We start from the raw sequence: 12,576 nt of genomic DNA on the forward strand, positions 1-12,576 counted from the left end.
AGCCTCGTGCTCGTAGGGCGGATCGTAATGCCTCGCTCATCGAACGGTTTGCCCTTGTACGAAGCCTTCGTACACGCGCACTCTCGGGGCCCAAGCCCCATCAAACCTCGTCCCACAGATTAGACGAAAGTCGGGGGAGTCTGGCCGTGGGCGCAAAGGGGACCGTGAGCCGATAACATTTCAGAGACGGCCTAGAGTTTGCCACGGGGCTGGGGTTGGTGCGTCCAAGGGTGAGATATCGTTTTACTGTGCCCTGGTCCGCAAACGGCGCCTCGGCTGACACCGACCAGGTGAGTCGACAATACATTGATGTCTGAGCAGGTAACTGGCCTCGTCTGCCTTGTTCCCGAAACACTATCAGCCAAGGTCTCAGCTCACAAGTCTGTCATTCTGTTACGTGGAGAAAACCCGGGGTGGCAACTGGGAGAATCCTGAGGGGAAGACACGAACGAACCCGCCATCGCAAGCATCGACGGGCTTCATGAATAGACGGCCGAGCCCATTCACCCAGCGAGCCAAGACTTTCTGCGAGAATTAAAAGGACGCTGGTGCCTGGCCGGAGGATTGTTGGGCTGAAGCCAAAATGGAAGATAAGCGGCCGGGACAGAATGCAGCCAACACCGTTGACCGAACGTAGTTGTAGTGGCGCAGAAGATTTCTAGAAGAGCGGGCTGGCAGGAATAAGGTGCCCGGGCTGCACTTGGGGCATTTAGGGCCTCCAACTCCAGCGGGCTTGGGCGCTAAAGCAGCGCGAACTCGTAGCGAGTCCGGCACTCAACCTGATTCGATTTAGGTAGGCGCAGATGTCCTCGAGTTGGCGTCTGCTCTTGCCGTTTGTCATCGTTATCCTTACCTTATCTGTCTTTATCTCCCTTATCACTCACGTCGTCTGCTCAAATCCTCTCTCTTTACTAGCATGCTCCCCATCCAACTACAAACAACACAACAAGTCCCTCATCAACTCCTCTCCTCTCGACGCATTCTCATCACGACTCGCTCTTTGAACACGAACAGGACCAAATCCCCCTCTCCGAATGCCCGCACTAACCAGGCCCTGGTTCTAGGTTATCTTAAGGTTGTTGGACCCGCCACACTACGCGACTCTCCGATCTTCCCATTCGTCGGCATCCAGGATAAGCATTTCGACCTGCCTGATTCGGGCCTTGACGTGATTTACCCCGGTCGTTAGGTCAAGGGCCGCCGGGTGGCTCGTCCATATGCATAAAACAGCCAAGGAAGCGGTTGGAAAGGACCAACGCTGCGCAGCTGAGTGAGGGGAAGGCCTGGGCGGTGCTACTGATCTGGGTTGCTTTGGTTGCCGGTGCTCTTCTCCTTCAGCAAGACAGTATCACGGACGGCAAAAGGAAACCGTCAGAAACAACACAGAGATTACCGAGTATCAACGAGATGCTCGCCCTCGTGAGCCTCATCGTCGCCTAGGCCCCAGTTTCTTGGCTCCCGCAGCCACAGACGGGATCTTACGCCTTTCCATCGACAAAGCTCGCCATCTACTAGTCCTTTGCAGATGACATATATCCGTGCCGGAATCCGTGAGAGAGTCTATTTCTCGGCAGCTGCAGGTCCAGGTACTGGCACTGCTGCTACCGCTGTATCATGCTCGCACGATGCAACTCGTGTCTTTTCCCTGTCGTCTGCCCAATAGATACTATATCTCCTCTTTGGGCCGCTGGAGCGTCGACCCCATCCATATTCTCCGAGCGTCTCTCCGACTGTTGTGTGTTGCTAGGCCATTCACCTCTTGGCCATTGACGGCTTTCGAGCACGGTCATGGAAACAGAACGAATCAGATTGATGAGTCTTTTCTCTTACTATCTCTTCCTCTATCTATTTCGCCGTTTCTGAACCACACCGTCTTTTCTTTCTGGAGAATTCTTCGCGAGTGGAGATACTGCCAAGGCTCTTATCATTTACTACTCCATACGCCGAGGCAATCCAAGTGACACCTTGTGTACGAGTACCTGGTCCAGCCAGAAGCAGAGATTAGCAGCCCTTCTCCTCCTCACTCGCTTCTTGGCAAACGGTACTGTGTAAGCTTCCAGGCTTCCAGAACTTTAGTGTCATGCACTCCATACATGTGCGTGGTCAGCCTGAGGTTCCTTTGTGCGTGCAGGCTTCGAGAGAGGCCCATGCGACTCCGCGAAGACATCTCGGATGCTACACAGCATCTGCCACAGTCCGCCTCGCATGAGCATATCAACGATACGGAGTAGTACTGCTAGCATCAGTAGAGGTTGTATTCTTAGCATTGTTAGCCCTAGCCCGGCCGATCACTCATAATGTGTTTTGCATAGACGAGACAGCCCGCTTTTAAGCTGCTCTCGTGCGTTTACAAGCAGAGTCAATCGCGGGGAGAGCCATCAGATACCACGCTGCATCGCCTGTGTTGGGTCTAAACCAGACCCCCAGAAGCGTCGAGAACGGAACATCGCTCCACTGGACACGACTCGCTTCTGAATCCTTCGCCCGCAGGCTCTGCAGAGCAGATCCCGAGGGGCCGATGCAAGCCGTACGAGGACAATGCGGCTGCTTGCCTCCCTGGCTTCAGCCCATGGACCAGGCTGGGCCTCGGGGAACTATATTTGGTAACGTAGCACATAGGCTATGTCTCGGAGGTAAATGTGTTTATATTTGCTCGGGATCAGCTGCTTGGATGCTGTGTATAGCGGCCACCTCAACGATATGTAATTTATCATGGTGGCACAGAAGATAGGGTCCCTTGTGGCCTATTCCTTGGGGCTTATGTATTGGGCGAGTGTCGTTTTGAGCAGAGATGTGGCCTCTGGTGGGTTGGCGCGTGAAGTATATGCAGGTTTGCTGTACAGATGTATGCCCTGGCCTTTAGACGGCCTCTCTTATCAGCAGCAAGTTGCTCGAGATTCTAGAATCAAGAATGCAGGACAGTAATGGATAGCAGAAAGCTGAAGAACATTGCCTGCATTGCCACCAGGCCGTGACGGCGTACCTCTCGAGATCCAAGCCCCTCCTAACGCATCTACGCCCTCAACAAGTCATCCAACACTTTCCCTACCGCCAACACCTTTTCCTCCTCCAACCTCCCTCCAACAATCTGCACTCCCACAGGCAAGCCCAACTCCGCCATCTCCTCCCCGCGATCCCTCCAGATCCCGCCCAGCCACTCATCCGTCTCATTCCGGGGCTCGAAATCCCACTCCGCCTCGCAATCCTCAGCCTCGACCTTGCCCGCCGGCATCGCCAGCGCGACATAGTCCAGCAAGTTCCACACCTTGGTATACCCCGTCCACCGCGTTGCCCCATGCGGAACCGCAGCGTGAGGCATAACGGGCATCAGCAGAGCGTCTACAGTCCGTCCCGTGGCGGGTGACGTGACAGACTTCCATTTCTCGAGGTGCGCTTGTCGCAGGGCGGCCTTGCGCCTGTTGAGCTCCCAGTAGGCGTCCAGGGAGATGGGCTCGTTGCCGTAGACGAGGCCTTTGAGGGCGGGTAACACGGGCTCGCCGCCGGTTTCAATGTCACGACGGATCACTTGGCCGCCGTCGACGGCGAATAGCTCGTCTATGAGCTCGATGGCTTCGGCGTGCAGGTCGGGCGGCCAGTCGATGACTTCGTGGCCTGCGGCGCGCAGAGCGGCGGCTGCTTTCTGGAGGACTCGCGTGACGGGTGGATGGGGCCTTACGATGCCGTCGTCGAGGAACAGCCCGATGGTCAACTTCTTGATCGAGAATTCATTGTAAATGTCTTCTCGCCAGGGGATCGGTGAGACGAAGTGGTCGTGTTGCCAAGGCTCGTGGTTGATGGTTTCCTTCAGGGCGTGGTGGAGGGTGGGAAGAGAGCGAGCGAGAGGACCGACGGATGAGGGCGAGTGTTCTTGGCCGTCTGTTGAGACGGCGCATCCCCAGTGGGGTAATCGAGACGCCTGTGATGCGGTGAGATGTTAGCTGTCTGTATGTTATATAGCGTGGTCGCTTCAAGGACGGACGCTGCATCTGAGGCCATAGAGTCCCATCATGTGGCTTGGGATGCGAATGCTTCCGCCGATATCCGTTCCCCATCCCAGGATGCTGCCTTTCATGTATAACGCCGCAGCTTCACCTCCCGTCGAACCTCCCGGAGTATACTCTGCGTTGAGGGCATTCGTAGTCCGTCCCCAGAGAGGATTGTCCATCTCCCCCCACTTGTTTTCTCGTCAGCTGTGATCCGCTGTCATAGCAGAAGTAAACCCAGCCCCCCCCTACCATGATGCTCTGAGGGACATTCGTCTTGGCTATCACGATAGCCCCCCATGGCGCGAAGCATTGCGACAAGGACGCCGTCTTGCGAAGCAGGTTTGGATGCCCGTGAGGTATAGCCGAGGGTGGAATCATAGCCTTTGACGTCGAATTGGTCTTTGAGCGTCACTGGGATTCCGTGGAAGGGACCCAAGGGTTTGCCCCTGGTTCGGAGGTGCTCATCTAGACGTCGAGCGTGTTGAATGGCTTCGGAGAAGAGCACATCTGTGAGGCTGTTCGGTGCGAGTGCGTTAGTTGCTGGTTTCTCGTTGAAGGAGTACGATTGGTGAGTGAGGGCTTGCCAGTTTGTCTGTTTGTTGAAGCTCTGGTCAGCTGTGTCTTTCATAACGCTCAGATAGAGATGGAAAATCTCACCTTTCTATGAGCTTCGATAGCTCTCAATATCTTCCGCATCAGTACTCAGCCGTCAAGACCACATTCACAGGGTACATGATCAAGCAAATACTACCTTGTGATGTAGGCTCTCGTCACATCTTCACTAGTCAACTCTCCCCCAGCCAACATTCTCGCCAAAACAACAGTATCGTCAATGGCCGTGATCCTATCCGTCAACGCTGGGTCCTGATCGGCGACAAAAGCATCAATGTCCGCCTGCCTCTGCTGCTGCTTCGCTGCAGCAATTTGCCGCCAATCGAATCCCGAGGCCATCTTGTCAGCCATTTAACGCCCGGTCGTCTTCATAGAAGCTCTCGCCACTGTTGAGCTTCAATGCGATGAGAGAATTGATGCTGTTCTGAGATCAATTTGTTATCAGCGTGAGATTTAGCTACGGAATTCGCTGTTATACATCAACCGAGTCCCTTGTAACCGAATCCGTGAAGGTCGGAACGCCCAATCAAGACCCTCATTTTCGGACTTTAGCAACGGTCTTTATAACAACTGATAGCATGACTTCTCATGGTCATCGCCGAATTATCGCGATAAGTGTTTGCAGGGTCGGAGGGCTCTTGGAAACAAGTGCGGTATATTCAACTCGCCAACTATCATTGCTCAACAAAAGATAAAGTCAGAGGAATCGCCTCAAGACGTGAATGCATAACCGCCCAGTTTGGCGTACATAAATCGAAAGTCCAGCCCCGGGTGGTTTTCCAACATGTCGGCCGTCATCGACGCCGACCTTATATTCCCCGACGCCGCCATGAATCTCAATGTGCGAATCGCCCAGGGGCGAAGGTCTGGATTTTTCGACGCACCGGCCGCTATGAACACAGCCGGGAGAACGATGCCGCATCTCAGTGTCTGGACACTGGAGAATGGGATGCTGTTGTTGGGGTGAACGCCGGGTATGATAAACTGAGGCACCGAGGCCATGACTTTCTCTGCGAAATTCTCCGTGCGTCTCAGTGATTCTTCGAGAGCCCGGGTATATTCCTCGGACCCGTCGTCTTCCAAGTGTTTCTGGATGTAGGCCTGGAGCTGGAGGTGCATTATTCGAGTGGTGTTACGCACCTGAGTTTCAAAATGACCTTTGTAAACATGGTAATGATCTCCAAAGATGAGCGGCCTGTTTGCTGGGTCCTCTTCCGAAGCCATGACCTGCCTTGGCTGCCATCTTTGGGACGATGTCTCCTCAATCTCGCGATAGGCATCATGCAGGCGTTTGGCCTCTTCAACAATCTGACTGCTGGACAGCTTTCCTTCAGCAATGTCGATCCGGAAGTTGATCATTTTCTGGTTCATCTTTGAGATGCGCCACTTGAAATCGTCCTTGTCATGAAACATGTCGAGTTTGCGACCTAGTTCAACGACGCCATCTGGTATACGGCAAGAAGCAATATAACAGCTGATGAGTAGAGTGGTGAAGAGTTTATTCGCGAGTGTTCTACTCACGTCACTTTCCACCAGATTGTTATATCCACGAGCCTTGATGAGTGCCAGGGCGCCATTGAGATGCGCCAGCCAAGGCGCCGCCGCCTCGAGGTCACGGCCCATGATCTTCTCATAAAGATCGAGAAGAAGAACTGACTGGAGCGTGGAATCGGCGAGGGCGAGTTCAGGATTGGAAAGAGCGGCGTTGATGCGCCGTAGGGCCACGGTGTAGTGCTGAGCCGCCAGGCGAAAAAGCTCCTTGGAAGCCGCGTGCTCCCTATTTGCCACATAGGCGAGGCTGGCAGCATCCACGCAAGCGACTAGACAATCATCCGGTTTCGCCTTGTCGTATAATAATGGCAGAATGTTGTAGCTGCTTGACAGGCCAAACACATAGTGAGCAAAGAAGTCATGGCGAGCACGGACATTCCACGGCTGATAGACCCGGGGCGGAAGACCGGCGGCGTTGCGCATGATGACATGATCCAGGGTGCCGAGCTGCAGAGACACCGTCGTTGCCTTGGCGGCCAGCATCTTGCGCTCAACGCTTCGCGTCTGGTCCCGGAAGACGAGGTCGTTTGAGTCCCGGTAGCCGAAGCAGGAGATGCCGGCCCGAAGACACTGGCCGCATCCATCTTTGCGGAGATCGCACTATGAGCGAGTCCACGTTAGCCTGTAATCGTTATCCTCCTGATGTCGTCATCTCACCTTTAATTTTCTTCTCCGGCATGGCAAGCAGTCTCGCGATGGCCCTTTGTAAACCATTTGCGAGGTCACTCAGGGGGAAAGTCTCGGCTATCCCAGATACGGCCTTGGATGATGGAACACAGAGTGAACTGGGTAGATGCCAAGTAGACTGGCCAACGCTCTGAATGGTAGTGAGAGGCACTCCATTAGTTGTGAACCTTGTCGAAGAGAGAAGCTTCATGATCGAATCTGCCGCCTCGAGACCTGCAGATGTTTGGTGGCATTTCGGGGCCACGGGGTTAAGCTCGCGTGCCGGAGAGATGGGCCCAGATAGCCTACGAGTACGTACCCGCGCATCTGTCTGAACTAGTCCAGTAAGGGCTAGCGTTCCGGAGCATTAGATCGGTGGGTCCCGTACCATCCCCAGAGGGAGCAGCGCGAGTCTGTACTACTACTATTACCTTTGTACCTTGTCAGAACTCAAGATCCACGGGCACGGACAGATGCGAGTTTACGCAGCAAACACACTTTGGCTTCTGACCTTTGCTTCTTTTGTTCTTCTTTTTGTTGACCAGGTACCAAAGACTGGTTTGAAATCAATGGCATCCAGTGGCAATTCACTCCGAGCATTCATAAGCAACCTCAGGCTCTCCACCGCGACCGCGCCAGACAAAACATGTGGTCCGTTTGGCCCTTGCAGGGTCCCCAAAGAGGCGATGGAGGCGATCCACGATGACTTCACCAAGTGACAGGATGGGGTGGATTGCACGCGGAGAGGGAAAAACTCGGCCTTGGGCCATTGACGCAATTCCTAAGTCCGGGCATCGCCCATTATATAAAGAGGCCTCAGAGACGGAATCTGTCGCGACGATGAGCAGCAACAGCGCGGAGCCACTCACCATACAGACTTAGTTTCTCAAACCATCAGCATAGGCCTATCCACAATGGCTTTCCAGTACAAGCGAATCCTCCTCGTCGGTGCCACCTCTGGAATTGGTGCAGCCTTGGCGGACAAGCTCATCACCGAGGGAGGACCGAATGTACATGTCATCGCCGTCGGCCGTCGTCAGGAGCGTCTCGATGCCTTTGTCGCCAAGCACGGCCCGGAGCGAGCCAGCGCCATCCGGTTCGATGTCACCGACAGGGCTGGCCTCGATGCCTTTGTCAACAAGTGAGCAGGAAGAGCTCCTCCGTACCACGGGACAAACGCTGAATTATCGTTACAGTGTCGTCCAGACATACCCTGACCTGGACTGCGTCTTCCTCAACTCGGGCACCCAAAGCCGGCCGAATCTCACTGAGTCTGAAGAAATCGACCTCGAAGCTTTCCACTACGACTTCCAGGTGAACTATACGTCCATCGTGAACCTCATCCTCAGGTTTCTGCCTCACCTCCAGAAGAAGGATTACCCGACCGCCCTGATTGTCACAGGATCTACTCTCGCTGTCATCCCCGCGTTTGTTCTGCCATCATACAGCGCGTCCAAAGCGGCGCTCAAGGCCTTTTTCGAATCTGTTCGGCGACAATACCAGGGTGTCTCAAAGATCAAGTTTATTGAGATTCTGCCTCCCGCTGTTCAAAGTAAGTAATCCATGGCTTCCTAATCTACAATCTCTGTTTGTCCGTGGCAATAGGCAGAACTGACGGTTACTCTCAATCAGCTGAGCTCCATGATTACATGGGTCTTGAGCGCGGCCGAGCCCTGGGCATGCCCCTTGCAGAGTTTACCGAAAAAGCGTACGCCGGGCTTGTCGAAGGCAAGGAGGAGATTCTCGTCGGACACGTGAACGGCGCTTCCTTGGAGGATACCAACGACTTTTTGGCGAAGAGGGCCAAACTGTTTGACGCCCTTTCTAAGCAACTGGTGGCTCACTTCAAGCCCTAGGGGGGCATTACCATAGAATAGGTGAAGTGTAACAGAGCTGACCCAATCAACAAGGATACCTTTACCTACCTACCCAGGGTGTGACATAGACTTGTCTTGCTTTCTTCAAGACTGCGTTACTTTGCCCCTTGCGTGATACTGGCAGTAGTCAACTCTTTGCAGGCGCGATGTGCCAGAGATGGACGTGGTCGTTCTCGGCATGCTTCATCTGTCGTATATACTGAGTTACCATGAATATGATACGACCCTACCAATGATGGTATAACCACATAACAAAATTGCAAAAGAAAGAGAAAGGAGGCCATTAATCGGAGCTCCTCCAGCGACAATGGCAAAGGCACGATAATCGCTGGATTACAGCCGCCCCCGGCGTCCACTTCTGGAGGGCTAATAAGGGAAGCCAGGTTCAGAGGAACAGTGATCTATAACTCCAGCTACAGCTGATATAACTGCTCTAACCGCCTACTAACTACATATAAAGCCTATGGCTCTTCTGTGCTTTGGCTGGCTTCTAGTCAGGAAATGTAGGGTGGACTTTGGGAAAGTGAATCTTGTATGAAGCTAATACATTGCTGTGGCAGCCAATCTCTCTTCATCTGCTATAATAGGCTTGAGCTGCTCGAGTCTTATAAACAAGACGTATGGGCCAGAGGGATTTGCGAGGGGTGTGACATCGCATTGACTCCCATCAAGGGGTTTGATCCCCTGGAAAAACTTCTCCCAAAGTGCATTCATTGAAGTATAATTCGCCTGCCAATTCGACCTGTTGATATAGTCCACTAAGGCAAATGTCTCCATGATTGACTTCGGATGAGAGATCTATTTGATCCTTTGCAAGGTCAGCATATGCTTCACGCCGTAAGTATATGGATAACATACCGCTTGATGAAGTGCCGGGGACCTTGTTGGAGTCCCAAGTTCCCATCATTTGCAGAGTATAAAACTTCTGACCAATCCAGATTGTTGGTGAGATTCGCGACTCCAATCGAAGGCTTTCAAAGTGGGCTCGAGATTGCTGAGCTTTGACGGCGCGGGAGTATCGTCAAGGTTCTTCAGCACAAGCTCGAGCGGCAACTCAGGGTCATCTTCCAATTCAAGAGCGTCGCTGATATCCTCATCATGGCCAAAATCAGGACAGTAGCTGGCATCAGAATACCCAGGACGGTCAAATGGGTGCATTGACACTTTGGGTTCGGCGATTTGACTGCTAGAGAAAGGTTAACCAATGCTGCGTAATCGGTAGAGGAGGCCTGTGTGAGCATACCGTGTTGTATTTGGCTGGACGCTTTCCAGGCTTTAAATAACGAGACGAGCTTGCCTTGGGGTGCGGCTTGAGAACTGCAACATGATGATATCTAATCCTCCTTCTGTATTGCACTTAGGAACAGTTTTATCATCCTATATATTGCTTGAGCTTCCCTTCTCGGACATCTCGGGAAGGCTTCCCCAGTACATTCTGTAGATTGCGATATGTAGGTCTCGATGACGAGCTCAACTTAGGGTACGGTTTGAGAATGCAACATGTCAAGGCCCAATTCTCCTTTTATGTCGCACTTGGAAACAGTCTCACTATTCCACACTTACATCTAGTCCTTCGTTTGTGTTGCAGTCTTGCCGGCAACAATAAAATCCGGCTGTCCTGCTGCCACGACGCTTTGCAGGCGACTGAGCTCTCTTCCTTAGGTAAGTAAAGAGAGCCCGGTAGTCCCTCTCCCTTTTGCAACGGCCTGGGGACTAGAACATTGAGTATCGATAATGAACAGTGTGGGTAGCTGGGGAGAGCGAGCCAAGGCATTAAAGACATGCTCTCTGTCATCTCTCCAGCTTTCCAGACGATCAAATCCAAGGGGGCAATCATAAGGATATAGAATGAGACGCTTGACGGATTTGAGCTTGGCCAAGGCTTCCTAGGTATGTGTACTCACGTTTAAAGCTACACTAATAGCTAGATTCTGTATGTTAGGAGCTGTATATCCTGTACGTTTGGGAGCTGCGTTAACATTAGTACTACTAGGAGCATCTGCATGCAATTTGTATCTGTGGATTTTCTGCCTTATCTGTTTCTGTCAGTCTGTGGCGGGTGGGATCATGCTGAACTCGTAAGGGGCGTGTACCCGGGCGTCCAAGCCTTCCTGGGCAACGATTATACGTAAAAAGAGTTGAAGCTGCCAGGATGGACAAGAGCTGCAGAGACACTCCCGTGCTTTTGCATTCACCCAAGCCCAAGTTCACCCTCTCGCCTCTCCACGATCGCGCTATCTCGGCCCTAGCGCACCTAGCCGAACAGCCCTAGTGGGCCACACCCTGTGCAAATTTCTGTAGGTACCTAAAACTCCCCCGCCCGTCAGCCTCTCCGAGCTTCCACTCTTCCTCTTCCCGTCCGCATCATCCTTGCCTTCGCCCCTCTCATTCGTCTTTCACCCCTGTCGTGAGTTGGAGCACGCTGTGCCCATCTAGTCTCAGTTTGGAGCCTCCCGCACGCCGCGTCAAGCCACCAAATCCCTGGCGAAGCCAGTACTTTCGCCTCGATTGAACAGAAACGCTTCTTCCTGGCTACCGCATTGAACATGCTGGTCGACGCGGGAAGCCCAACACAGAGCCTTCACTTACCATGCACTTTTGAACTCAGTACAATGACACTTGCGCACATTCGCAGCCTGCCTGATAGTCATGCCCGTCTCCCCCAAACCTGGCTTCCGCGATACTCTCGCTAACTCCCACTGCAGGAACCTTCCAGACCACCTGGCCTCGTTTGGGCTTCGGCAGGACAGGGGAAAATATAATGATATGTTTGAACGTGTGAGCCCTGCTGTGTCCTCTCCAACATCAAGCGCGGCGACTATTCTTTCTGGTGGGCTGTGTTTCCTGAGAATTGGAAGCATGGCTGGCTTGCGCACTGGGGTCCTCTCCTCGGGAGTTTACGTGACGGTCCTTACTACCAGGTTACCTGTGACGTCCGCAAGTCAAATATCGACTCCTGGATGCGATATTTAGGTAGGTCTTATGCCACATCCGGTTCTTCTGCATGCTGACAATTTCTCAGCAGTCTGGCTTGTCTTTTCGAAGACTTGGAGACTTGGCAGCGTTTAGCTGCTACATACCACATATCCCACATCCACTCTCTCGAGACCTGTTCCGCAGTCGCGCTACATCAGCCCTAATGCATCGATCAACCAACCTCATAACAGACCCCCTCTGTGACAACTATTTGCACACTTACTTTTCAGGTCATGAAGAAAACTACTCTACCTGCTGTTCAGGCTACTCATCAAGTTTTTCATCTACAATGCAAGATACTCAAGTCAACTTTCTGGGTACCTCTCGACAATCTAGTTTGTCTTTTGGAGTCTTGGCGGCCTTTGGAAGCTACTTACAATAGTCTTCACACCCATCAACCCCCTCAACTACAACCCAAGATATCCGAATCACCTTTCTAGCCCCTCAATAGTCTGGCTTCTCTTTTCAGTCGTGCAGGGTTGGAAATCCACTCTGTGGCAGCTCAAACCATTTTCACACGTACCATTCAGATCAAGGAGAACACTTCCCTACCTACTCAGCATACTCATCAACCTTCCTTATCCACAAGGCCAGAAATTCTAATTCATCTTTCTAGGTACATCTCAATAGTCTGGCTTGTCTTTCCCAAGACTTGGAGACTTGGCAGCCTTTGGGCAGCTACATACAAACCTTCACTTACTTTTGGCGCTTTTCGCTCCTCACTTTGTTCTCACATCACAGACGTCAACTGACTCACCTTAACGGACTCGCCCAGTGAACTCCCTCATCAAAAGTTTTACTTTAGCTTTGCTTTTAAAAGGACTGACGAATTCCCATTATCTGGTGCGGCCTGTTCACTTTGCCTTACAGACAGAACTTTGGCCAACTGGATAACCACTCTCGATTAT

At 52.6% G+C, this 12,576-nt stretch overlaps 3 protein-coding genes across 3 annotated transcripts; 1 reads left to right on the forward strand and 2 right to left on the reverse strand.

Annotated features, from left to right (window-relative positions):
* Positions 1-3,013: 3,013 nt before the first annotated feature.
* On the reverse strand, positions 3,014-4,937 carry BBK36DRAFT_153733 (amidase; the record flags this gene model as incomplete). The annotated part of the gene is made up of 5 exons (XM_024897619.1): positions 3,014-3,916; positions 3,980-4,174; positions 4,236-4,259; positions 4,303-4,501; positions 4,738-4,937. 5 exons carry the CDS (start codon positions 4,935-4,937, stop codon positions 3,014-3,016), a joined length of 1,521 nt encoding a protein of 506 aa, XP_024751866.1.
* Positions 4,938-5,309: 372 nt separating this feature from the next.
* BBK36DRAFT_1191139 (hypothetical protein) lies at positions 5,310-6,863 on the reverse strand (the record flags this gene model as incomplete). Its single annotated transcript, XM_024896709.1, has 3 exons — positions 5,310-6,533; positions 6,579-6,749; positions 6,807-6,863. The coding sequence occupies 3 exons, from the start codon at positions 6,861-6,863 to the stop codon at positions 5,310-5,312; spliced, it is 1,452 nt and encodes a 483-aa protein (XP_024751867.1).
* Positions 6,864-7,729: 866 nt separating this feature from the next.
* Positions 7,730-8,671, forward strand: BBK36DRAFT_1156807 (NAD(P)-binding protein; the record flags this gene model as incomplete). Its single annotated transcript, XM_024893958.1, has 3 exons — positions 7,730-7,956; positions 8,012-8,367; positions 8,448-8,671. The coding sequence occupies 3 exons, from the start codon at positions 7,730-7,732 to the stop codon at positions 8,669-8,671; spliced, it is 807 nt and encodes a 268-aa protein (XP_024751868.1).
* Between the last annotated feature and the right edge of the window lie 3,905 nt (positions 8,672-12,576).

Source organism: Trichoderma citrinoviride (assembly GCF_003025115.1).
Source record: "Trichoderma citrinoviride strain TUCIM 6016 unplaced genomic scaffold BBK36scaffold_3, whole genome shotgun sequence".
NCBI lineage: Eukaryota > Fungi > Ascomycota > Sordariomycetes > Hypocreales > Hypocreaceae > Trichoderma > Trichoderma citrinoviride.